This window comes from Lynx rufus, unplaced genomic scaffold (assembly GCF_022079265.1).
Source record: "Lynx rufus isolate CCGP_SWC_20201006 ecotype Redwood Valley unplaced genomic scaffold, mLynRuf1.p SCAF_18, whole genome shotgun sequence".
Classification (NCBI taxonomy): domain Eukaryota; kingdom Metazoa; phylum Chordata; class Mammalia; order Carnivora; family Felidae; genus Lynx; species Lynx rufus.
Genome location: NW_025814832.1, coordinates 5,828,099 through 5,853,478, shown reverse-complemented (window position 1 = coordinate 5,853,478; position 25,380 = coordinate 5,828,099). Strand labels below are relative to the sequence as shown.

The 25,380-nt window shown below is 51.8% G+C and overlaps 1 protein-coding gene across 1 annotated transcript in view; it reads right to left on the bottom strand.

Annotated features, from left to right (window-relative positions):
• NOS2 (nitric oxide synthase 2) overlaps window positions 1-23,144 on the bottom strand; it is a 37,218-nt gene extending 14,074 nt beyond the window's left edge. Inside the window, exons 1-12 of the mRNA XM_047080747.1 lie at window positions 23,035-23,144; window positions 15,036-15,120; window positions 14,133-14,255; window positions 12,433-12,581; window positions 8,891-9,053; window positions 7,848-7,939; window positions 6,760-6,901; window positions 6,528-6,667; window positions 4,983-5,157; window positions 4,787-4,888; window positions 1,217-1,411; window positions 143-225 (exon numbers count right to left, since the gene is read on the bottom strand). Coding sequence (XP_046936703.1) covers window positions 143-225; window positions 1,217-1,411; window positions 4,787-4,888; window positions 4,983-5,157; window positions 6,528-6,667; window positions 6,760-6,901; window positions 7,848-7,939; window positions 8,891-9,053; window positions 12,433-12,581; window positions 14,133-14,255; window positions 15,036-15,120; window positions 23,035-23,144 — 1,559 coding nt within the window. The remainder of the gene's footprint in view (window positions 1-142; window positions 226-1,216; window positions 1,412-4,786; window positions 4,889-4,982; window positions 5,158-6,527; window positions 6,668-6,759; window positions 6,902-7,847; window positions 7,940-8,890; window positions 9,054-12,432; window positions 12,582-14,132; window positions 14,256-15,035; window positions 15,121-23,034) is intronic.
• Window positions 23,145-25,380: the final 2,236 nt, after the last annotated feature.

The window sequence follows — 25,380 nt, the reverse complement described above, 5'->3', positions numbered from 1 at the left end:
CACTGGCGTCTGGACCTCTGTGAGCCCAACTCCACAAAGACCATCGTTTCTCTTTGTTCCCCACCCTTCAAGGCCTAGAAGGGCAGGCTGGCTAGAAGAAAGGGCTGCAGGTGAGACGTCAGTGCAGGCCGCTCCCACTTACTGAACCAAGACTTTGAACGGAATCTTTCTTCTCCGGGGTCTCCGCTTCTCATCCTGCCAGATGTGGGTTTTCCAGGCCTCCACCTACAGAAAAGAAGGCACCTGTGAGGGCAAGGTGGGCCCTGGCTCGGCCGGGGCTTGGGGATGCGAGGGAGCCAGAGGACCCTCTGTGCGCTTTGTGAGGTGGGGGTCCCTGGGTGCCCCGGCAGGGAGGGCTGGGGCTCTGTCTCCCTCCGAGTTGCGGCTCCAGGGTCCAGCTTGGAACTTGCACATACCAGGTGGCCAGTGGATTTTATTCTCCATTAGTGCCCCCTCAGGAGGAAGAGGCCCCACTTCTCTTTCGTTTTTAGTGCCACTAGGCAGACCACGTGATGTATAGTCCAAACCGGACAGCTTTGAGTGAAATAAGGCACTATGACGACAGGCACACGCTGTCCCCGGCAGTCAGTCCCTCTACCTGGCATCTTAAAGTGAGGAGGCTCCTCCCCGAATCTAGCCGAAGCCCTTTATGACAAAAAGTGAACGGGTTTCAATAGGGGATGGTTACAGAGTGCATTCTGGGCTGGGCAGAGACCAGCTCACGGGATCCACACAACGAGAACATCAGGGCTCCCATGGGTGAAATGACCCACCCACGACCATGCCGCTAGGAAGTGGCAGAGTCGCCCACAGGTGTGTCTGACCCTCGAGCCAAACTCTTCACCCTTATGGGATGTGACTGGTTGAGGTGGGGGCAATGGCGGTCACCCTCAAGCTTAAGCCCCATCAGAGCACTGGACCCCTGAAGGTGAAATAAAAGGTCTTTCCTTAAGTCCCACTCTCTGCGGAAATGGACGATTGCTGTTCAGCATCCTGACAAGCATTACAAATAGGCCCGTGTCCCCGGCCCTGCCCCGTGTGTCCTGCATGAGTGAGCGTGAACGTGCATGCATACGTGTACACACACGCACCTGCACGCACATACACGAGCACGTGCACGCACACGCATGCACACCTACACACACACACACACACACACACACATTCTCCACCCCTGAGCTCCCAAGACAGAGAGGGGAGGAAGGCCCTCCCTCACCTGGTAGTAGAAGAAAGGGGACAGGACATAGTTTAACATCTCCTGATGGAACACGGGAGTGATGCTGCCAGAAATCGGGGGCACCAGCCAAATCCAGTCGGCAGGACAGCCCCCTCGGGACCGGTACTCGTTCTGCATGTACTTCATGAAGGACTCCGCAGCCGAGTGGTGGTCCATGATGGTCACGTTTTGCTTCTGAAGTAGAAGGAGGCAAAGAGGGGGGGTTGAGGCAAGGGAAGGGGGACTCAGGAGCATGGTCTGTCAGCGGGGCTCCCAAGGTCAGTAAAATGTGACAACAGTTCCTCCTGGCCACCTCCTCGCTGCTGAAAGTAAATACCCAAATGGAAGGCACTTTCAGAGCCTCCAAAGGAGCCCCAGAAATCACCATAGTCATAGTCGGCCCAGAGGTCACATGGTGGCCCCCCCCCCTTGGCCCTCTAGGGACAGAGTCAGCTTCTCAGGCCATGCCTACAAGTCTCCCCAAACTCCCCACAAATGGCTCCCTCTGGATGTGGACAAATCCAACCATAGTGTCTTTTTGCCACTTGTTAGTACTGAGAGTTCCAGGAGTCACTTCCCTGAGGATGGGGCTCTCTCAGCCAAGAAGGAACTAGACATCTCTGAAGAGAACTAAGTGTTGGGGAAACGGCAGCATATGGAAGACAAGTCAGCACAATGTGCCACATCCTAAAGTTAGAAGCCAAGGGGTCTGAGCCTTCCTGGAATGATCCAACAAAGGCAGCCACACCCCTCAATGTCTGGGGCAACTCAAGTCAGGAGACATTTGTTTAATGTCATGATTCAAACTTTGGCCTCTTATTAGCCATGTGACCTTGAGCTATTAGTTCCTGAACCTCACTAAGCCTCAGTTTCCTCCAATGTAAAAGGGGGTTGATAACAGTTTCTACATTGTAACGTTGCTGAAAGGAGGCAATAAGTTAACACAAGTAGGGGCACTTGGGTGGCTCAGCTGGTTGAGCCTGACTCTTGATTTCAGCTCAGGTCATGACCCCAGGGTCGTGCAATCGAGCCCTGCATTGGGCTGCAAGCTGAGTGTGGAGCCTGCTTAAGATTCTCTCCCTCCCTCCCTCCCTCTCTCTCCCCCTCTGGTCCTCTCCCCTGCTCACACTCTAAGTAAATAAATATAAATAAACAAATAAATAATTTAAAAACTCTAAAAAAAAGTTAACATAAGTAAAGCACAGAATGTGTGCAATAAATGTTAGCTGCTATTATTATTTCTATCTATCTTTATCTATTAATGCCAGGCACTGCATAAAGCACTGGCATTACAGAGGTGAAAACGTGGCCCCTTTTCTGCATTAGATTATGCTCTAAGGGGGGGAGGCCATTTTCATGTGGTCTGATACAAGGTACAAGGGAGGTGAAGACAGGTGCTGCTGGAGGGCAGAGGGGCGTAGCCCAGACAGAGGCCTGGAGGAGAAATAGGGGACTCCAGAGACTGCATCTAAGAGTAGGCAAGTCTTGAGAGATAGGCACAAGTTAGGCGATGGATGGGCATTCCTGGAGGAGGACACTGCCTGAGTCAAGGCCAGAAGCACAAGAGGAAGGAGCCTCCGGATGGAGGACGCAACAGGCCTTCTAAAATCTTATACATGTACAAGCAGCTCCTGGGTGCCAGGCCACTTTTGAGCTGAGAAGCTGACAACGATAATAATAAATAACAGCAACAATAAAACAAATACTTACTGAGTGTTCACTATGGGCCAGGCAGCACAGCTAAATGTTTTGCATGCATTTTCATTTAATTCTCACAATAACCCAGTGAGGGAGGACCTATTATTTATCCCCGGTGTACAGATGAGGAAGTTTATCCTGAAGGAGGGTGACAAGGAAGTCCTGGAGACTCTCAAGCAGTGGGGGGGGACGTGGTCAGTAATGGTCGGGAGACAGTTGAGGATTGGCAGATTCTCTGGGACGTATCTGCATCCTGCAGTATCAGGCCTGGTGCGCAGAGCCCCCAGGAGTCAGGATGTGTGGTCCACGGCCAGCGGCCAGCGGGGTCCTTCTGAGCTGGGCCAGCCCTGGGGGGGTGGTGCTCTTCCTGTTCCGCCTCTGAACCCCCGCCCACCCACAACCCTCAGAACAATCAAGCACAAGTTTGACCTGCCCTTGGGGTGACCAGCCCTGGGAAACAGTGTGATTGTAAATATTTACTGGATGTTTGTTTAATGTCAACTCCCCTTCCCACTCCACCAGGAAAAGGTTTTTGTCTCTTTTGTTCACCACTCACATCCTGGGCCAAGCCCAGTGCCTGATTGATGCAAAAGGCTCAAAGTACTTGGCTGAATGAATGAATGAGCATCTTCCTAGCGATCTGGCCCCAGGGTATCTGCCAGCTTTGTGGAGATGGTTTCAGCCTCTAAAGTAAAATATGCACACATCCCCTGCCTCCTTCCCAAAAGGAAGGAGAGCGATCATATGAGTAAGAGCAGCAGACAGACCAGAGGGCTCGGTCCCACGTGAGAACTGACCTGTGCATGGGCCCAAGGGGTGGGTACATTCACTCAGTATAGGGAAGCAAGAGCAGCGCCTGCCCATGGGGACGTGGGCTCTCGTTTACTCACTCAAGTTCATAGTTTTTTCAGTATCTACCATGGCCACTCTTCTAGACTCTACAGGGCCACTCTTCTAGACTCTACAGGTAGAGCAATGAACAAGAGAGGCAATGCCCAGCCCCAACAGAAAGGCAAGAAGTAGATGTACTCTGTCACGTCAGGAGCTAATAAGAATTCTGAAGAAAAATAAAGACAGAGGTAAAGGAAGAAGAGAGAGGGACAAGATGGAGGTGTGGGAAGGGTGCCATCTACACGGCATGGTCAGGAAGGGCTACTCCAAGGAAGTGAATAGACACGTGGATGAAGGGAAGGACCCAGTCATGGGATGATTTGTGGGAGGAGTATTCTAAGCAGAGGGGAAAGCAAGTGCAAAGGCCCTGAGATAGGAACCGTCTTGGTGAAGTTTGGAAAACAGCAAGAATTCCAGAGGGACCAGAAGAGGATGCAAGCCTCACTGGAGTGGCTAGAGGATGAGGAGGTATAGCAAGACCTTACAGTGGTTTGGCTACAGAGCAAAGCAAGAAAACAAGGTGGTAGCTGGGGGACTTATTTGGCTAGCTGGTCAGTTATTTCTCTGAGACGGGAACCATTATAGCCAGTTGGTCATTGCTGAAAATGATCCAGCAGACAGGAAGACACCAATGATACAGAAGAAGGGGGTCAGTTTTCAGGAGCAAAGTCCTTGAGCAACTGACAGGGAATAGGATTCAGTGCTCAAGCCCTGAAATTGACAAGGACCGACAGGTCTTGAAAGGTAAGGAGCTGCCTGTTGCTGGAAGCATTCAGTTTACATGAGAAGCGCGAGAGCGAGTAGGAGGGCTTATAGGTCTGTGCACCCCCAGCACCTACCACAGCGCCTGGCACAGACCGGGTGCTCGCTACTTGTTTGAGGCGTGAGGAAATGGACAATGCTGTCAAGGGGAGAGTCAAGCATAAGATGACCGGAGACGACCTAATCAGAAAGTCTCCAGACCCACAAAACACGACATACCTGGAAACTGTGCAGCACGGCGACGTTGATCTCAATGACAGCCCGGTCCTTCCAGAGTGAGGCCAGCTTGTGTGTTTCCAGGCCCATCCTTCTGCCCACTTCCTGCGGAGGCAGAGCGATAGGGTGAGCTGGTGCCCGGGACTCCTCCTGCACAAGCCCACGTCCACGGTTGGCCCCGCCGGACGGGCCTCATTACCTCCAGGATGTTGTAGCGCTGAACGTCACAGAAGTCCCGGACCCCGATCTCCGTGCCCATGTACCAGCCGTTGAAGGGGCACCCTGGGAACTCCAGGCCACCCACCTCGAGCAGCATGTTGGCCACGGCAGGCAGGGCATACCACTTTAGCTCCAGTTCACGGAACCACTCATACCTGGCAGGGACGCAGAGCCAGTGAGAACTGAGGCCTGCGCTTCTGCCCATCCTCACCACCACCCCCACCAGCACACAAAAAAGCCTTCAGAGAAAGACTCAACTAAGAAAACTCCTTTCCAAGTGTTTTTCTCTGAGTTTATGCAACCTGGAGAGGTGAACTGGGCACAGTAGGTATGAGTCATTAATTAAGCATTCATTTACTCATCCGTTCATGCAAACATGTATTGAAGCAACACGTGTGTGACAGGCACCGTGCTAAACACTGAGAGCCCAACATAACATAGCAGTTAAGGACTCTAGTGTCAGAAAGCCCAGGTTCAGGTTCTGCCTTACTGCTTACCAGCTGTGTGACCTTGGGGTGTTATTTAGCCTCTCGGAGCCTCAGTAACCCCACCAGTAAAATAGAGACAACAGCATCCCATTCATGGGATTACTGTGAAGATAACATTATCACTCATTTGGAAATTCATTTATTTCAGAAATATTTATCATTGAACACCTACCATGTACCAGGAACCCTTCCAGGTGTTAGGGATCTACGGCTGAACAAGAAAGGCAAGATCCCCATTCTCAAAGAGCTTACAGACTACAGTCTAGACTCTAGATGATACACAAGTAAACAGACAAATAAACAGAAAAACAAAAGGAAGGTGATGTGGTAGATGGAGGGTGAGGGTATCTGCTCTTGATAGAGTGTTCAGGATAGGCTTCTCAGAGGGGGTGACATTCTGGAAATATCTCATTGTCAAGAAGAAATGAATCCTTTAACTTTCTGAGGAAAAGGCATGTCAGGCAGAGGGAACAGCAAATGCAAAGGCCCTGAGGTGGGATTGACTTCAGTATATTCAAGAGACAAAAAGAAGAGTACATAGCTCAATGCCTGCCACATAGTGAGTCCCAAATATATGGAGGTATTTTTGTGATTATGAGAGCTGCCCAGAGCCGGGACTGCTCCAGAAGTCACCATAGCCCTATACTTTCACCACATTAGATGAGGGCCAGCTCAGAGAGTTGGCAGGAAGCAAGAGGCCTGGACTGCTCAGTGTGAGGATATTAGAGCCTTTTGGGGGTCCTTCTCCCAAGGTCACTGCTTCCCAAGTTCTTAGGGCCCCATCCGTCTAAGCCCCTGCTTCTCCCTCATTATCAACATATCCTCATAAATCTGAGGCCCAAGACCCAAGTCCATGGTTGCTTCACAAGCGTTGACGAGGCATGACTTGAAAGCCAGCCCTTCTGGACACCAGCTGCTGCTGGCTGGGCTTTAGGGGAGCGGGAGGGGGGCCTGAGGATTGGGATCTCCCTAAGGAAAAGAATGGAGCATACATGTCAACATACACCCTCAGCACCCATAACATACACCCTGCTTACTTGGGATGTTCCATGGGCACCTCGAGCACGAGGTCAGGCGGGATTTCAAAGAGCTCAGGGTCTCTGCCATCAGCCTGCAGGACCAGAGGCACCACATCAAAGCGGCCGTACTTGGGCTTCCAGCCCAGGTCGATGCACAGCTGGGGGCAAGACAGGCCCGGTGAGTCTACACACCCAGACCCCTCGGCCCCTCTGGCTCCACTCTGTCGGCCACCAAGGCTGGATCCCGTACCTGGGTGAACTCCACGCTGGCAGGGTCCCCCAGGATGGTGCCATCAGGCATCTGGTAGCCAGCATACCGGATGAGCTGAGCGTTCCAGATCCGGAAGTCATGCTTCCCATCACTCCGCTGGGGGAACACGGTGATGGCCGACCTTCCCAAGACAAAGACAGCGCCATTTACCCCTCGGCTTTGGTAGGGGCTCCCAGCCAGCCTCCACAGTGCACCCCCTGCCTCCTGTCTTCCCACTCCCCAGGGCTCTGCACCTGACCTAGTCGAACCAAACTCCTCTCCCTGCCTCTGTGCAACCTGCCCCCTTCCTGACATACCCTCTCCCTTGTTCTCCTCCCACCTCTGCCCCTTCCTTCAAGATCGATACAGGGACCACGCCTCCGGGGAGCATTCCCCATCCCTCAGGCAGGGTTAGCTCTCCCAGCCTCCTCCCTGGCTGCACCACATTTCTCTTGCAGTCTAGTTAGTTGGATGTTTGTCTAGTACCAGGGACAGTGGGCTGGAGCAGTGTCCTAGGTCTTGGTCACCTCTGCATTGCCCCCACCCCACTGCCACGTCTAGTCATGGGTTGGGTCCCCATTATGTGGGCGCTGAGTGTTTGCTGAACAAAAAAATGAATGAATGGCCGAATGAACCATCCAGTCCTAGTGGCCTTGACCTCTTTGGTTGGGAATAGAAAAAGGTAAGGGCAGGAGGGGCTACTGATGAAGAGTGATTCTCCTGGCTCTAAGAAAAACGACACACTAGAGCCTTGAGCTGCAAAGCCAACCTCTCAGCCCTTCTAAAAAGTGGAAAGCCTGACCAAGCAGTGAAGAAGTGGCTGCTTAAAGATCCCCCCATCCCTTCCAAATGGTTTCAAGTCGGAAGGAAACCAAGGTCATGGGCTGGTGAGGGGAGCTAAGCTCATGGAGGCTACTCTCACTACTGGGGCTTGACAAAGAAGCCTGAGTCTTTCTCCTTTCTCTATCTCCCTGGTTTCTCCTGGAGCCAGAGATACCTCCCCTAAACCCATCTGTGTCCTTTGGCTCAGACTCGGGGTGGGGGGGTAGGGTGGGCCCTAGCCATACCCCTGGGAAAGGTGCACCCACCTGATGTTGCCATTGTTGGTAGCATAACGCACGTGTCTGCAGATGTGCTCGAACATTTCCTGGGCAGTGGAACAGCTCCGGGCATCGAAGACCTGCACACAGCCCACCCAGCCCACACCATCAAAGACTGTGAGGACAGAGGCCTCGGGGCTGATCAGAAGCTAAGTTAATGAGGGAAGGGGGGAATGGTCCAAAACCCCCACCACCCAAACCCCAAGCGGAGGAGAATGTTCTCCTCTCTGCATTGACACCTCCCGTCTCAGGGCTGCCCCAACCTGAGGAGCCCAGGCAACCCCTCTTGGAAGACGCCATCAAAACCCTATCACAGCCCTAGCCTAGTGCCTTGATAACATCAGCACATTTCATTAAGTTTTATTTAATTTTGAGATAGAGACAGAGAGCAATGAGTGGGGGAGGGCCAGAGAGAAAGGGAGAAAGAGAGAATCCCAAGCAGGTTCTGCATTGTCAGCACAGAGCCCGACATGGGGCTCGATCCCATGAACCCTGAGATCCTGAGCTGAAATCAAGAGTTGGACGCTTAACCAACGGACCCACCAGGTGCCCCAACATCAGCCCATTTTTCACAGGGCTCTCAGCACATTTTATTTCAGCCAGCGTTGGTTTCACTGGTATTTCTCATCAATTTCTCTGTCCAAGCACTTCCTATATTATCCAGCAATAAACGATCCCCCCACGTAAACATGCCTATGAGGCTAGGATAAAGAAAATGTTTTCTAGGAGCCAAGGATTCAAACAGTCGAGGTTGACAACCTCTGTTGTGGCACCAGGGCCTCAACAGTAATAAGAACAAGGTCATTGGTTTTATATCTGTGTGAGAAAAGGCCAGCTAGAAATCCTGTGCTGAAACCACATTCTAGACTTCGAGGGGGAAGCCCTACGAGTCCCCATCTCACGGTCACAAACGTGAAGAGAAAACCAGAGTGGGGAGTCTCGGGCACAGCTCCACCCGGCTGTTCGGAGCCACCTGCTGGGGGCCTGCCCGCCACCCAGGTCCTCTCCCGATCAGGTCTAAGGACGCCCACCTGTAGGTTGGACCACTGGATCCTCCCGATGCAGCGGGGGGCGTTGCGCCAAGCCTGCTTGGTGGCGAAGATGAGCTCATCTCCCGTCAGCTGATAGGTTCCTGTTGTTTCTATCTCCTTTGTTACTGCTTCCACCCTGGCCAGATGTTCCTCTATTTTTGCCCTGGGGGACAGGAAGACATCAGGAAGATCAACAATGAGATGGCCTTAGATGGAGACTAATTCCAGCCACAGAAGCAGGAACTGAACTAGGACACCAGGAGGGCAAGATGGCCCTCACAGAGGCTGTCCCCTCAGGGCCAGTTTCACAAGTCTGCGACACCGGCCCCCAGCTTGGAAGGGCCCCCTGCTTGGCTTAATGCTCTGCTGTCACGGTCTTGGAATTCTCAGTCAGCTTGAACAGGGAGCCCACGTTTTCATTTCTCCCCTGGGTCCTGCCAGTTACGTGGCTGGTCCTGATTCTGTGGGCACCCTGGTTGTTTCCAGGCGCTTTTTCTCCAATTACATTCACCTCAACTTGGCAAGCATCAGCCAGGAGTGCAAAATCCTTCTCAGATGCCTGCAACACCCGGGGAAGTACTCACCAAGCCACAGCCACACCCTGCCTCTTGGCCACCATCCTGTGACCAGGAGAGGAGCAGCCCGTGCGACGGCAGCTCCCGTGTGCCAAGTACTCATTATGAGCAGGGCACTGGGCGAAGCCACTCACAGCTGGGGTCTCACCGAGTCTCTGGGGGAAGCATTTTTGTGTCCATTTTGTAGCGTGGGGTAGGAAGGCTCTAGTGGGTTAAGTAGCAGCCCAGAAACGCAAGTGTGATAAACAGCAAAGTCAGGACTCAGAAGCAGGTTGCCCTGATGCCAAGCCCAGGCCCTTAACCTTCCACCCTCCACCCTAGGGGGGAATTGCAAGTGCAAAGCGCTGAGGGCCTGCCCACGCTTCCCTGGACCGCACTGGGCTCTCAGGACTCAGCCTGCAGGGCCCCAGGGCCTACTCAGGGAGGAGTCCTCCACAGCCCGGTCCAACAGCACAGGCTCCTTACAGTGTGTCGTTTCTCAACCCCCGCACTGTTCAGCCAGCAATTCCAGGAGAGATTTCCAAACTGTTCCTTCCCTCCCCTCCCAGGCTGCAAAAATATCCCCCAGGGAGGGATTCAGTCAGAAAGGCTTTGAAACACATACACACACACATACACACAGCAACCTTGAGATTTCCAATCAACACCAAAGACTATTTGAAATGGCACCAAACAAAGCTATTTAAGGAATGAACTGCTGATTAAGGACAGTGGACAACTCAGAACAAAATGGCCTTTCTGTGGATGAAGACTGTCTTGACAACTCTTGCTTGATTAAAGAAAAAAAGCTCAAAGGCAAAACATTTGGGGCTCTTTATCTTCAAGGATACTCCTGGCATTAAGGACCTGCTGGGTGAGGTTAAGGCCGCCACACTGGAAGCCCTCCCTCCCCAGCAAAGCATCTAGCGAGACTCGTAGATACATCCAAGCATGGAAACAGTACCAATCTCGAGGACACCCATGCCTGGAGCACCCTGCGTGGTGTTACTATGGGACTATGTAAGAAAGGATGATTTTTTTCACATTTTTGTCTGATCCCCTTCAAGTTTCATATTCTATCACCGTTTTCATACAGTCCCATTTCTGAGGCACTCCAGATGCTACGATACCTATTTGTCCTGAAAAAAAGAGTCTAGCTTTTGGCATAAGCCAACGGATTTGAACAGAACATTCAGCAAGTTACCATTTCTAACTATACTCCTTCATTCACAAGCAAGACCTAACTCGCCAGCTGTCTGTGCCTCTGGCTGCACAGAAGTTGGGACCTTCAAGGTCAAAGAGCTGGAGGCTACAACATAGGTTAAAAGCAGACGCTCTGATGCCAAGCTGCCTGGGTTCAAACCCCAGCTGCGGGACCCCCGAACATCTGACTTCAAGCAAATTATTTCACCCAGGGGCTTCAGTTTCCTTGTCTGTAGAATGGGGAGGGTAATAATGATACTTATTTCATAGAGTTGTGGTGAGCATTACTTACAAGGCACTTATGCAAGGCCCAGAACATACTTAGTGCTCAGTAAATGTTAGTGTTGAGACCGTGGCCCGATGAGGCCCATCAGGAGAATTCCCAGACTCTGAAAGGCTCATTACTCATTGACAGAGCTGACAGCCCAAGGATCTTGAGCCTCCTGGTCACAAAGCACTTCTACAGAGGTGTGGTTACACGGCACACACAGCAGGCAACCCCCAACAGATTTCTCAATCCAGTTATTAGAATAGCCGGAGGAGCTTCTAAAGAACACAGACGTCTTCCTCCTCCGCACTTCCTGAGATCCCAATGCCCTTGGCCCAGCGTACCCTGGCATCAGTACTCTGCAAAGTCCTCAAGTGACTCGATGCATAGCCAGGGTTGAGGATCAGAGACCCCGGAAAGTAAGGGCCCTTTGCATAAACTCAAGGCCCCCTCCAGCTCAGACATTGTAGGGTCATAGTAGAGGGGACACGGCATCACCAGGAACCACTCTTTCCACCATGGGGGTCCCAGGAGCACTTCTAGGACTCACTTCATGCAGTAAAGTGCCGCGTGACGTATACCATAAAAGCCACACTCCCCTCCCAGCCCATAAAACAGCAAGTGCCTTCCCTCAGTCATTCTTGTCTTACGACCCCTGTGTGTATTTCATTTTAAAGTTGTAAGTGGGCCTAAGTTGATAATCGTATATTTCATGAGACCCAGGAATACAGAGTTCAGTGCGAAGAGCATGACTAGCTCTCTCCCGGTCAAATGGCATGGACTCCAGCTGGGACCGGGCTTCCCTGTTCACACCCGCTGGAGGTAGGCTGGACCAGGTGGTCTCGAAAGTCCTTTCTATCCGAGACACTTCATAATGAAAGGGAACTTGGCACAAACTTACTTGAAGGCTCGCAACAATCTTCTGAGCCAGGTTCTAATCTCACCCCACTTTTACCGATGAGGAAGTTGACTCACAGAGAGGGTAAACAGATTTCCCAAGGGTACAGGACTGGTTGGCTACTGGTGCAGCCAGGATTCAAATCCAAACGGGTACACTCCGTCACTTTCCTACACCTATGCTTTCAACCACTACTGCTATGTGTCTTTTTCTTTCTTTCTTTTTTTTTACGTTTATTTATTTTTGAGAGACAGAGAGACAGAGTGCCAGCAGGGGAGGGGCAAAGAGAGAGGGAAACACAGAATCCGAAGTAGACTCCAGGTTCTGAGCTGTCAGCGCAGAGCCCGATGTGGGGCTCAAACCCATGAACCGCAAGATCATGACCTGAGACGAAGTCGGACGCTTAACCGACTGAGCCACACAGACGCCCCAACTATGTGTCTTTTTCTTATGATTATGAGAACCTACTCTGGGGTCTTTCCCCTTGGAGAACTATCCTTTAGCCCCGGGCTCACTGTGAATCTGGGAAGGAAAAGGGCCTGGGGTCAGAGGGAAATGATTAGAGACGGAGGAGCTCAGGGGAAGGGGGAGGCAGCAACCCTGCCCAAGTGAGACTTACTCTTTGAAGGAGCTGTAATACTGGTTGACAAATTCGATAGCTTGAGGTAGAAGCTCGTCTGGGGGGGTAGGCTTGTCCCTGGGTCCTCTGGTCAAACTTTTGGGGTTCATGATGGCTCCCAGACAAGACTTAGACCTGCAAGCAAGATCCTGGAAAGAGAGAAGCAGGTGGTAAGGGGGCTGCTTGGCCCCTTGGGAAGGTGTTGACACAAGTCCTCCTTCAGGGCCATCTCTCCTGGCCATTTCCTTCCACTCCAGCTGCTCCAGCTCCTTGCTGCCCCTCTCCACCCCGGTGGCACCTCCTCCTTGGGGTCCACCAAGCTTTCTCCCCACTCACATCTCCTTTCCTCTACTGGCTCACCCAAGTGGGTGTGAGCTGGGGTTATTCCCACCACCTCGGGCTCAGTCTCTGGCTCTGCTCCCCAGCCAGACTCAGACTTGGCAAAGTCAACAGCTCGATCCCTGGGACATGTCAACTACCTTCTCATTTAAAGAGGCTGATATGGTTCCTGGGTACACACTATTAGTATTCAGCCAAAATGAATTGCAAGGAGAGGATATAAATCCTAAAGTCAGAGGATGGCACAGAAAAAATACTGGAAAGAAGTACACCTAAATGTTAACTGTGGTAATTTCTGGAAGGTATGGAAAATCATTCTGTTTTCATGGTCTTGGAATTTTCAATTCTTTTCCACTTTACAATCAGAGTGCGTTCTTTTTTTTTTTTTTTTTTTTAATAATGTTTATTTTGGGGGCGCCTGGTGGCTCAGTCAGTTAAGCGTCCGGCTTTGGCTCAAGTCATGATCTCACGGTTCATGAGTTCAAGCCCTGCGTCGGACTCTGTGCTGATGGCTCGGTGCCTGGAGCCTGCTTCAGATTCTGTGTCTCCCTCTCTATCTGTTCCTCTCCCGCTTGCACTCTTCTCGCACTCTCTCTCTCTCTCTCTCAAAAATAAATAAAGATTAAAAAAATGTTTTTTTAATTAAAAAAATAATGCTTATTTTTGAGAGAGAGCGAGCATGTGATCTGGGGAGGGGCAGACAGAGAAAGGGACAGAGGATCAGAAGCAGGCTCTGTGATGTCAGAAGAGCCCGATGCGGGGCTCAAACTCACGAACCATGAGATCATGACCTGAGCCAAAGTCCGACACTTAACCAACTGAGCCACCCAGGCACTCCCAGAATGCATTCTATAGTTAGAACAAGACACTTAGCAGAAGAAGCCTTAAAGACACTTACTCCCAACTACTCACTAGATGCTTGAACCCCTCTCCAATCTCCCTATCAAATAGCACTTGAATCCTTCCAGTGACAGGGATCTCACTATCTCCTGATGTAGTTCAGTTCAGTTTTGGACAGTTCTATTAGAAAATTCTCCCTGATTAAAAAAAAAGAGAGAGAGAGCAAGAAAAAAGAAAGAAAGGTCCCCAATACTGCATTGTCTCTCTAAGAAAGATTGAGTTTCTTTCTGTAATCATTGATCTCACCTTCAGATTACCCATTACGGGGATTAATAGGGAGCGGGCATCGTTTACTTCTTCTGTTATTTGTGAAGAACACTGGTTTCTGTTCCCAGCACCCTGTGCCCAAGCAGACGACTGTCTGGTTTGCCCAGGAGGATGTCCATTTGAGCTAATAAGGGCCCTAACGGCTTCACAAGCTTGGGACAAGGGTCGTTCTCCCTGAGCCCCAGACCTCTCACCCCTTTGGCCTTGTGGTGAAGTGTGTCTTGGAAAGTCATCCCACTGCCCCAGTTTTTGATCCTCACGTGCCGTGGGCAGGCCGACGGGGGCATATCCAGCTTCCCCAGGGATTCTGGAACTGTCTAAGGGGGGGAAAACACCAAGGATTTACAAACGCCTTCACTCCAGGACCCCACAGGTCTCCCCTGAGCCCTACTCTGGCTTGGAGCGGGGAACCATGATTGGGGACACAGGTCAGGATGTCGGTCTGTGTCCCTCCTCCTTTCCCAGCAGCTTGGCCACCTGGGCCAGTGCCTGCTAAGAGCTCCAGGTGCCTGGGCCACTGGCCAGGCTTCTCTCCTCACCCAGGACCCTGCCAAACTCTCCCTCAGAGGAACTGCAACAGGAGGGATTAAGGTTAGCTGTAAGGGAGACTACGGTCACAGCCAATACTGCAGAGAACAGAAATCTCAGCACAAGGAAGAATGGACCACTGCCTCCCGTGCAGGCATTTAAGACTATGGAAACCATCTCCTCTCCTACCTCTCGCCCATTTCTCTGCCCACCTCTCTGGAACGCTGAGGTCCAAAGCTCTTAGGAAAGATGGAATCTGTGGGCTAGAGGCTGGGCGCTGGGACTGAGGCTCAGCTGCTGAGCTTGCTTTATGTTGGGGTGTCCTACCCCTGGCTCCATGAACGGCCTCCTCTCATCCGTGCCTGTCAGCCCGCACAGGCAAATCATCTGGGGGCCATAGCATCACAGGGGCCACTACTCCCGCTCTCCCAAGGCCCTTCCTCACCCCCACCCGTGCCCCTGGGGGTCCCCATGCACTGCCCAGGCCCTAGCCTCCACCAGGCTGCTCCTCCTGCATCTGCCTACGCGAGGGAGGAAGGGGGCTTCCCACACCCATATGACTCACTGACCTTTACTGTCCCCGTGAGGGACTGGGGGGGCTCATTCCGGTGTTTGCTGAGGCTGTGACACTTGGGGTCATCCTGTGTCACTAGACTGCAAAAGAAAATAGTCATCATGAGGTAAAGCATCTCAGGACAAAGAGGGATCTTGGAGTCCCCTCTGCCAACCCCTCATTTGATGGAGGGGGAACCGAGGCCCAGACGGTAGGAGTGAATGTCACAGCCGCCGGTCGAGAAGGATGTGTGTATGTGGTGGGGAAGGCAGCCAGACAGACAGACCCAATCTCCCCACCAACACCACCCTCCCTCCTCCTCTTCTTTTCTTGCCTCCCCCCACCCACCCACCACAAAGCCAAAAAAACAGGAGAGGAGCCGAGTCAAAGCTAGCCGCCCAAATGACCCACAGAAGCTCTGGGAAGATGCCCCTCCCAAAGCCAGGTACAAATATAGTCATCCTATGAGTGCACAGAGAATGGCTCCTTCAGGCCCGCCCTCCCAGGCCAGCAGCACTGCCCACTACCCACTTGTTTAAGCTTTTTTGTTTCAAGCCCTTGATATATCTTGGTTTCGTTACTTATCCTAAATTTGTATTAGGGGAAATGTGAAGCATATGCAAGTAGAAGGGATGATATAATAAATCCCCATGGGCCCTTCGCCCAGATTCAGCCCCACTTCAGTAAGTATCACGCCATGGCCAATCTTGTTTGAACTCTATTCTCCCAGCCTCTGCTATCATTTCAAAGCAAATATGGGACATCACATCATTCATAAATATCTCAGTAAGTGTATCTGGAAGTCAAGGACTCTTAAAAAATATATTGCTTATATTTATTTTAAAACAGGAGATGTAAAGAACTTTCCCTGTCCTTTGAAGAGGAAAAAGCCCTAACAGTCTGAAATCACTCAGAAACCACTGCCCCGGGGCACGTGGGTGGCTCAGTCGGTTAAACGCCTGACTCTTGATTTCGGCTCAGGTCATGATCTCATGGTTTGTGAGATGGAGCCCCGAGTCCGGTTCTGCACTGACAGCATGGAGCCTGCCTGGGATTCTCTCTCTCTGCCCCTCCCCCGCTTGCGTGCTCTCTCTCAAAATAAATAAATAAACTTAAGGGGAAAAAAAAAGGCAAAGAAACCACTGCCTCTGGTTTGGGATTTCAGGATCGCTTTTCTGGCGAATGCTACAGAGAAAAGAAAGCCTGTGACCTCCCCAGGCCGCTTACAGGTGAGTACCCCCCAACAGTCATACCCCACACATGCCTCCTCCTGGGACGAATCACACTATAGGGGGGTTTCAGTATGAAAGCTGTGTTCCACGTTCTTCTGGGTATTTTCTGGGGCGGGCATGTGTGTGCACACACATCCAAGGGGAAAGGAAGTTAGAAAGTATTTCAAAGGTCTCTCATTTTCCACTTTATACGTATTTGTAATGTTGGCATGTGAAGAATGAGCATGTATTACTTTAGTTATTGGGAAAAGTAATGACTATATATTTAAATTAACATTATATGATCAACTACATACATTATATAGTAGTTACCTGATTTATAACTATAAAGAGACGGTATCCTTTTACGAGAACATAAATACGTATCAGGAAGCAACTTCTATCTAAATCAAGTGACCCAACAGACTTTCTGTGCGACCTGCTATCATCACTCCCCTGATGAGGACTGGCGGGCCCCACCAGAAAAAAAGCCAGAATAGGGTAATCTGTGCATTCGGAACAGGTGAGCCATGGCTGAACAATCTTCAGAGGGCTCCTTAAATCGGAAGAGTTTTTAGGCTGGGGTTCTCAGTGAGGCAATGACTTACTGCTCTTAATCTTTCGCGGTCACCTCTAACTCCAACCTCCACCCTGCTTGTTCTTGCTTCCTGTCACTTACTTGTGGCCATAGGACTGGAGGATTTGAGAAGTCACGTTTAGATGGAAAACCAATGTCTTTGTACACTGCACAGAACTACTGCCACCAAATATGAAAAACCACCTGAAAATCTACTATACAGATGGTCCAGATGACCTCATTGCCTATGGTTGGATAATTGGGTTGTGTCCAGTTTCTAGACTATTATAAATAATGCCTCACACTACTGTATACATGGTCTGATGGTGATGGTGATGATGATGATGATGATGATGTGTGTGTGTGTGTGTACAAGCACAAAAAAACACCTAGGGGAAATGCCAGTAATAACAGTGATGACAGTCTCACTGAGATGATGACACTCTCAATTTTCCTTTATAGGCTTCTGCATTTTCCAACTTTTACTGTGTGACCGTCAATTCCTTCATAAATTAGGAATCTTTTTATTTTAATTTGAAAGACGAATAAGCAAAGCTAGGCACAGGTACCTAGCTACCTTCTGCCCCAGGTAGCTAGCTAATTTCTTTGGGCTAGCTGCTGGGAGCCAGGGTGGCCATAAGTCAGGTGAGCACACTAAGGATCTGGATACTTATTGCCAAATTACTACATAGTCCATCCAGACACTCCTGCAATTTGGCTAAACCCACAGCTATGCTCAGTACCGTCTGGTCCTTCATGGGAGCAGCGGACCCTTGAAGAGCCTGCCGTCAGAAGGAGTGCTGGAGTGTGGTGCTTAGACCTGGACCTATCCACAAGCGCCGGGGTGACTGCGGATGGCTGAGGTCAGAGCAGCAGTTTGTGGCTTGTTTGGGGTAACGGGGGTCATGATTTCCCTTGCAGTTACCACTCCTGCCCACCGCCCACCGCTGCACGCATGGGGGTGGGGGGTGGGCGGCGGCGAAGGGACGCTCTGGGAAACGGGTCTGATTTGTAAAACAAGAACCTCTTTGCTCTCTTAATCATATCCGTCCTAGTGTGCAGCAGCCCCAGCGCCGAAACATCTACAAAGGTCCCAAGCGCGGAAACATCCACAATTCTGACTCCAGCCCGCATAGACGCCTCTCGTGGGTGCACGCGGGGCTTCTGTGGGTCATCTGCGGCTACTAAACCGCAACCTCTTTTGTGTTCTCAACGAGAAAACCACTTTACATCCTCGTCGGCATCCTACGGAGCCAACGTCCCAACCCTCAAACTCTCACGGAAAACCGAGGCTGTGAGCGGGCCGGGGCCGCGCCCGGGCTCGAGCCGGGTCCCGGTGCGGAGCCGCCCGCCACCCTCCCAGGGCGGACCCGGCCCGGCGGGGGGGGGGGGGGTACCTGGCTCGGCGGGGACCGAAGGCGGGCTGCGGCCGCAGGATCCTGCGGAGGAGCCGGCAGAGCCGGGGCCGGGCGGCCTCACACGCGGCGCCCAGCCCCTCGCGCATGGCCCCGGCGCGGGCGCAGCTCGGAGGGCGCCCCGCTTCGCCCCGGCCCCTTTATGGCCACGACCCCGCAGCCCCCGCCCCGGGGCGGAGCAAGCCGGAGGCCGGCCCAGCCCGTGTTTCGCCCCGCGCCGGGCCAGAGGCCCAGGCGGGGGTCGCCGGCGCCTCCGTTCTCGGTTCTCCGGCCGTGGCCCCGGGCTACCTACACCCACCCGGCGTCCGCAGGGAAGTCGGCCTTCTGCTGGACGCCACTGGACTTTCTTCGGGCCAGGAGCCTGGACATGCACGGCCGGCCTCGGGTTGGTTTATTCCTCATGAAACAGTGTATGTTATCGTAACGATTCCCACCATCTGGCGCTTTATGGTTTAGAAAGCAAACTTTCCTGTTATTTCATCTATCCCTTACTTAATCCAGTCGAGAAGACAGTTCTATATGGTTTCCTCTTTATTGAGAAGGAAGCTGGGGGCTCAGAGAGGTTGAGGATCTTGCCCTAGAGCACACAGCAGCCTCAGGCCAAGGCCTAAGCTCCGTTAACTCACAAGGCTGTTGCAAAGAAGCGCTATTTCTCTTTGGCGAGTTCTGTGTGATTCCAGGAAGGGAAGCCAAAAGGAAGCGCAGGGCTGGGGGTGACACCGTGAGAGGAAGGGTGGGCAGCTGGTGGTGGAGAAGCCCCCTCAGGTCCCCTCCAGGGGCCTGGTCCTTGCTACCTGAAAGTCACAGTGCCTCCTGACTTTCCTCCATATGTGACTGGCTCCCTACATCGGAAGCAGGGTAACTTCTAGGGTCCAGACAGGGACAGGACAGTAGCCCTCAACCTCAGGGAACAGGGGGGCCCTCCTGCATGTAGGACAGTGTATTTAATCCCAAAGCCGAATTAAAGTGGAATGAAAGAGGGTACCTATTTTTTCTGAGCCAATCGCAGCCCAGCTAGAAACACTGAGCTCAACTTTGTTCCAAATTCCATGTAGCTTCACCTAGGTGTTCCCACAGTTGCCTTTCTCTCTCTCTCTCTCTCTCTCTCTCCGTCTTTCTCTCTCTCTCTCTCTCTCTCTCTCTCTCTCTCTCTCTCTGACACACACACACACACACACACACACACACACACACACCCCCCACACACAGGCACACATGCGCACGTGCAGGCACCGTGCTCACTTCCTAATCGTTTGTTTACATAAAATATAGAATCATTAGTCACCTATAATGGGTTCTTGGTCTCATTACATCTGAATGGATTTGAAAATTGCTTTTTAAAATCAAAATACATTAATTGGCTCCCGTTGCCTTCAGGATAAAATCCCCTTTGTACAGCCGCTTCCTCTTACAGGAACATCCTCCCCATCCCCCCTCAGTGTAGGCTAGCTGTCCAGCTGGGCCTACCTCCTCCCCAAAGCCTTCTCCCACCCCACTCCTGCCCACACGACAGCCAGGCCAGGCCCCCTCCAGTCTCCCCAGAAGAGATCCTAGTGCACCTACATTGTCCTATAACCTGCTGTCTACCTCTCTGCCTGCCCCACCTCTGCCCTAATATATAAAGCGCTTTAACATCCCATTCTGCATGTACCCCTCCCAGAACTAGTAAGACACCATTTCCCCATTCCTTCCTCCCAGAACTAGTAAGACATCATTTCCCCATTCCTTCCTTGACAGCAGGAACTCTTCTCTTGGTCCCTTTCTTGGCCCATAGTAGGCCCGTAGGGAGAGTCCTTAGAGTGTAGAGGTTATGATTTTGGGCTTGGTTCAAACCTCAGCTCTATGACTTCCCAGATGCTGACCTTGAGTAAGTCACCCAACCTTGTAAAATAAGGGTAATAATGTAAAATAAGGGTAATAATAGTTCCTGCCTCAACACTGACACCATAATTAGGACTTTATAAACATTGCTATTTTTAGATGCTGTGTATGCGGTTACTAAATGGCTCAATTTGTTGCTTATTTAACTGATAAACAGAAGGGCTTCACTGACATCTCCAAAACGTCCCAGCACAGAGCCAGGTAGGTAGCCCTCAGCAAATCACTGTTTGTGGACTAGAACATGCCCAGGCCCGAGTGGCGGCTTAGGGTAGGGTTTATGAGCCAGACTGCTGGGTTTGACTGCTGGCTCTATCATTTTCCAGCTCTGAGATCTTAAAAATTACTTAAGGGGGGCTTGGGTGGCTCAGTCGGTTGAGCATCCGACTTCGGTTCAGGTCGTGATCTCGCGGTTTGTGAGTTCGAGCCCTGCACCGGGCTCTGCGCTGATAACACAGAGCCCGCTTCAGATCTTCTGTCCCCTTCTTTCTCTACCCCTTCCCTGCTTGTGCTCGCTCTCTCTCTCTCTCTCTCTCTCTCTCTCTCTCTCTCTCTCTCTTAAAAATAAATAAATCTTAAAAAACTTTACTCAAACCTCCTAGGCTCTTGTGTCCTCATGGCTACAGTGGGAGGATAACGAACGGTCCTTCCTTGTGAAGTGTTAAGAGGGTTAAATGAATTAAATGTGATATTTTCTCTCCATCGCCTCTGATACCTATGTCAGTACTTCCATCAGCTCACCCCGGCTTAAAAAGATGAGTAAAGTGAGCTAGTTTGCCTCAAGTCAACCTACAGCTCAGGTTTCCTGAGTGGTCCCAAAACACAAATCAGGACTAACTGTCAGTGCTATTAGAAGGTGTGGGATCTGGGGCTCAAGGCAGTAGGCCACACTGATGGGCTAGGAGAGGAGGGGCATTCAGGATGATCTCAAAAGATGGGGGGTGGATTGGGGTCATATGGAACAGCCACAGTCAAGCGTCAGCGTGATGCCAGGCCATGGGGAGCCACTGTAGACTCTAGAGCAGAAGCAGGGCTTGCTAGAAGTCATGGAGTAAGAGAGGTTGGAGCTGGGGTGGTGAGAGGGGGGTGCTGCAGGCGGGACGTGAAGAGAAGGAAGGGACACATGATTTGGTGACCTCCTGAGATCCCGGGAGGATGCTGCTGCTGTCGGTCTGCAGCATTTGAGTCTTGAAGTGCCAGGAGGACATCTAGAGGCTGTCCAACCCTGCACTCTCATCTCTCGGTCTCTTGGCCACCACAGTGCAGACTGCCTGGTTTCCAATGTTGCTCTCCTCCAGTTCAACCCACACCCCACACGGGGACTGTCTTGTTCAAGAACCTGCAGCGGCTCCCTGCCTCTCCTATGGCAGCCCCCAACACAGTCATGCTGGCTTCTGTCTGAATCTTTGCCCACGCTACCCGCTTCCTGCAATGTCTTTGCTACTTGTCTTGACCTCCCCACATCCTACCCTCTCTGCGAGTCCGCTGAGCCCACCTCGCTTCTGCGAAGCCCTTGGAGGGGACCCTGTTCAACATCGCTCGACCTCGTCCTAGCTGCCATCCGCGATAACAGAGACAACCACAACAGATGCCATTTACGGAGCATTTCCTCTCTGCCAGGCACAGGACTGAGTTGAAAACTCATTTCATGCTTACCACGACCCCAGGGGATAAGCAATACTACCCCCTTCTTACAGGTGAGGAAACAGAGGCTCAGAGGCTAGGGGACTTACCAAAGGCCGCAGGACTATTAAGTGGCAAAGCCACCTGCTTCTCTCCAAGCCCGTGCTCTTAACCTTGCCACTCTTCTGCGGCCTCTGGCAGGTGCGCTCAAGGTTGCCATCCTGCCCACCGATGTCCACGGGAAACCTTCTCTGGGGGCTGCGGGGCTATGTGGCAGCTCCGTGTGGACTGGGGCTTTGTTCTGATTCATAAGATCATGTTAATGCAGATTAACTTGTCTTTCTACTTCCTCCAGTTTGAGGCTTTGGACTCTTCTAGCATGCTCTGGAAGCCTGTTCACTGACCGGCTGGTTGGCTGGCTAATTCTCTCAGTTCTGTCTCTGGCTTGCTTCTCCTACAGGCGGCTGGGGGTTGGGTGGGGGCATGGGTGGGGATCAATTACCAGTCGTGTGACCTGGGGGGAGTCACTTCCCTCTTGGAGCTTCTATTTCCTCATCTGTAAAATGAGACAATGACCCACACTCCACGGAGCGGCTGTGGACATCAGTTGAGATGCAACGCACGTGAAGTGCCCTGTATGACCCTGGCACAGAGTTACTCAGTAACTCGGGTTGCCCAATAGATGATAAGAGACCCTACCATTAATCAAGTGTGTCTACGTATGAGCACACTGCTAAGTGTTTTATATGCACACTCTTGTGTCATCCTCAACCGGCTACGGGGTGGGTCCCACTGGTGTCTTCCTGCTGTGTCTGAGCATCAGAGAGGTCACACAGCAGGTGAAGAGACAGCACAGGGCCAGCTAGCACAGCCCAGCAGAAGGCTTGGATACGGGTTGTCTAATGTCCTGCTACCCTTCAGGCTGATATTCAAAATATCTACCAGTTCGTGAAGCCTGCACACCAGAGAGAATGGGATCGAACGTCAGCCGGGATGTTGCTTATTCTAACCACTGGGCCCCACTGCCTCTTCCTCTCAAGTCAGATATTCCATACTCCCTTCCCATATTCCTCCCCCAGAGATTCCAGAATCCTTGAGGGCCAGGATTGTGCCATGTCCCTTCATTCTACACATAGTGTCAGGCGCGATGAGGTGTCCACTAAAGAGTGCCTGTGCTGAATTCCTACGGGGACATCTGAGACCTCCAGTGAGACGCCAGAGGCAGGGAGAGGAATTCTGAGTTGGCGCACAGGGCAGGGCATGGAAGCCCCGGGGAAGACAAGCAGCAGGTGGTAACAGGGAAGAGCTTACCCAGAGGGGGCCCAGACGGCCTTCCCCACATTGTTGTTGATGTCTGTTTCTTCAGTCAAGTTGTACTGGTGGGATTTGGCCTTGAACAGAAACTGCCAGGGACAGGCCATCTCTATGCTTTGCAAAGCAGGTCACTTATGTGGATTGAAACTCAGAGGCTCTTCACCGACGGGGCTGAGGAAGGGGAAGGAGATGGTGACAGAAGGTTAGGAAGAGTTTACGGAACTGAGCCTTCCCGATACGGTGAGTTCGCTCCGGAATCGGGACAGAAGCTGACACAAACAACCTCAAACAGCCACTTCATCCGTGCTTGCAATCTCCGTTCCTATTTTGAGGTTGGATCTGGGGATCCGTGGACATAGATTTTAGTTCTACAAAGCCGCATGACAATCTGAAGGAGAAACACTGAATCCATAGCATAGCGATCGCAAAGCACATATACCCTGTGAGCCTCCTTCATAGGACCTGCTGGCCCGCCTGACCCCGGGGCAAGGTGGGGAGGAGCCCACGTGCACTGAAACATGGGTGCCTTTGCCTGGTCCTGCAAGGTCACTCCCAGCAGTCTAACTAGCAACTGTCATGTTACACCTGCCATTGGAGAAAGCACGGGCAGCGGAGGGGAGAGAATCATTATTTGTGAGATCATTTGTAGAACCGTTTGTGAAAAAATGCACTCAGCCCTCAACACTGGAGATCACCTCCTTTAAGAAAGGGCTGGGTGCCTGGGTGGCTCAGTTGGTTGAGCATCCAGCTTTGGCTCGGGTCATGATCTCACAGTTCGTGGGTTTGAGCCCCGCATCGGGCTCTGGGCTGACAGCTCAGAGCCTGGAGCCTGCTTCGGATTCTGTGTCTCCCTTGCTCTCTGCCCCTACCCCACTCCTGCTCTGTCTCTCTCTGTCCCTCAAAAATGAATAAATGCTAAAAAAAATTTTTTTTAAAGGGCAAAAAAGGGACACCTAAGTGGAGGGCCAGGTCTGGTCCAGGCTAGCCCCCAGCATGCCTTCTCAATGGCAAAACCCTCTGCGTTGGAAGGCAGTGTGGTGATGTGGCCCATGTAGGAATCTTAGAGGCCCCCAAACCTGGGTTCAAGTCCTGGGTCTACTAGTTGCATGACCTGGATTGAGTTATTTACCTGAGACTCATTTCTTCATCTGTAAAATGGGCTTAATAATACTCAACAGAATTCGTTTGTGAGGGGAGAGGCGCACATTATAAGGATTGAGTAGGGGGCGCCTGGGTGGCGCAGTCGGTTAAGCGTCCGACTTCAGCCAAGTCACGATCTCGCGGTCTGGGAGTTCGAGCCCCGCGTCAGGCTCTGGGCTGATGGCTCAGAGCCTGGAGCCTGTTTCCGATTCTGTGTCTCCCTCTCTCTCTGCCTCTCCCCCGTTCATGCTCTGTCTCTCTCTGTCCCAAAAATAAATAAACGTTGAAAAAAAAAAAAAAAAGGATTGTGTAGGATCGCCTGTATAAAGATTCCTAGCAGATTTCTCCCCGCTCTCCAATCTGAATTTGCCAAAAAGGTTTTCCTGGAACTGTAGCAAATTTTGCAGGGAAAAAAATCTAAACAAGATGCCCTTTCCAAGTGGCCGAACCTCACGTGGGCATTTCTTAGATTTCCACCAGTTTCTCTCTGTAGGCAGAAAATTCCCACGGTTTTCTGGACCTTCCCAAACCAGAAGAAGCAAAACCCCCTCAAAACAGTAGCTTCCCCAGAAATGAAGACAGCTCACCTCACCTCGCCGCTGGCCACGCTGCCTCAGCAGGGTACGGACAAGCACGCCGGGGAGACCTGTGCCTGAGGCCTTGGGAACCACTTCAAACTGCCCGGGCGCCTCACCGAGGGTGACCGAGAGGTCTCAGACCAGCGATGCTGAGTTCTTTGGGGCCAGAAAGTCCCAGGCTCAACTGACCGCAGAGTTATGAGCACACTGGCAGCTAAGTTATATTTATACCCACCCAGTGTCATCCAGGGAGCCGTTTTTGCATAAAGGTCTGTTTTTTTTGTTTCCAAAGGGAGTGTCCCCAGCTGGGTGTATAGTTTGCTAATTTATGACTGGGGCTCCTGGTCTGTGGGTGACCTGCTCCTGCTGTTACATCACCCTATGTGGTGCATCCTCCGTAAACCGACTGCTTCCTGGTCCCAGGTCCTTGGCGGCAGCTGATCAGCAGGGTGGGGTGGGGGTGGGGTCTGATACAGGAGTCATCGTGGAGCCAGATTTTATTTAGCTAAGCCACATTGCCTGGATTTCAGCATCTGGGTACTTTTTTCCCTCAGCAGGGAGCGCTCTGGTTAATTCCCGTCTGGCCTCTTAGTTTTCCAGTTGGTGGCAGGGGTCCAGGAAGCTG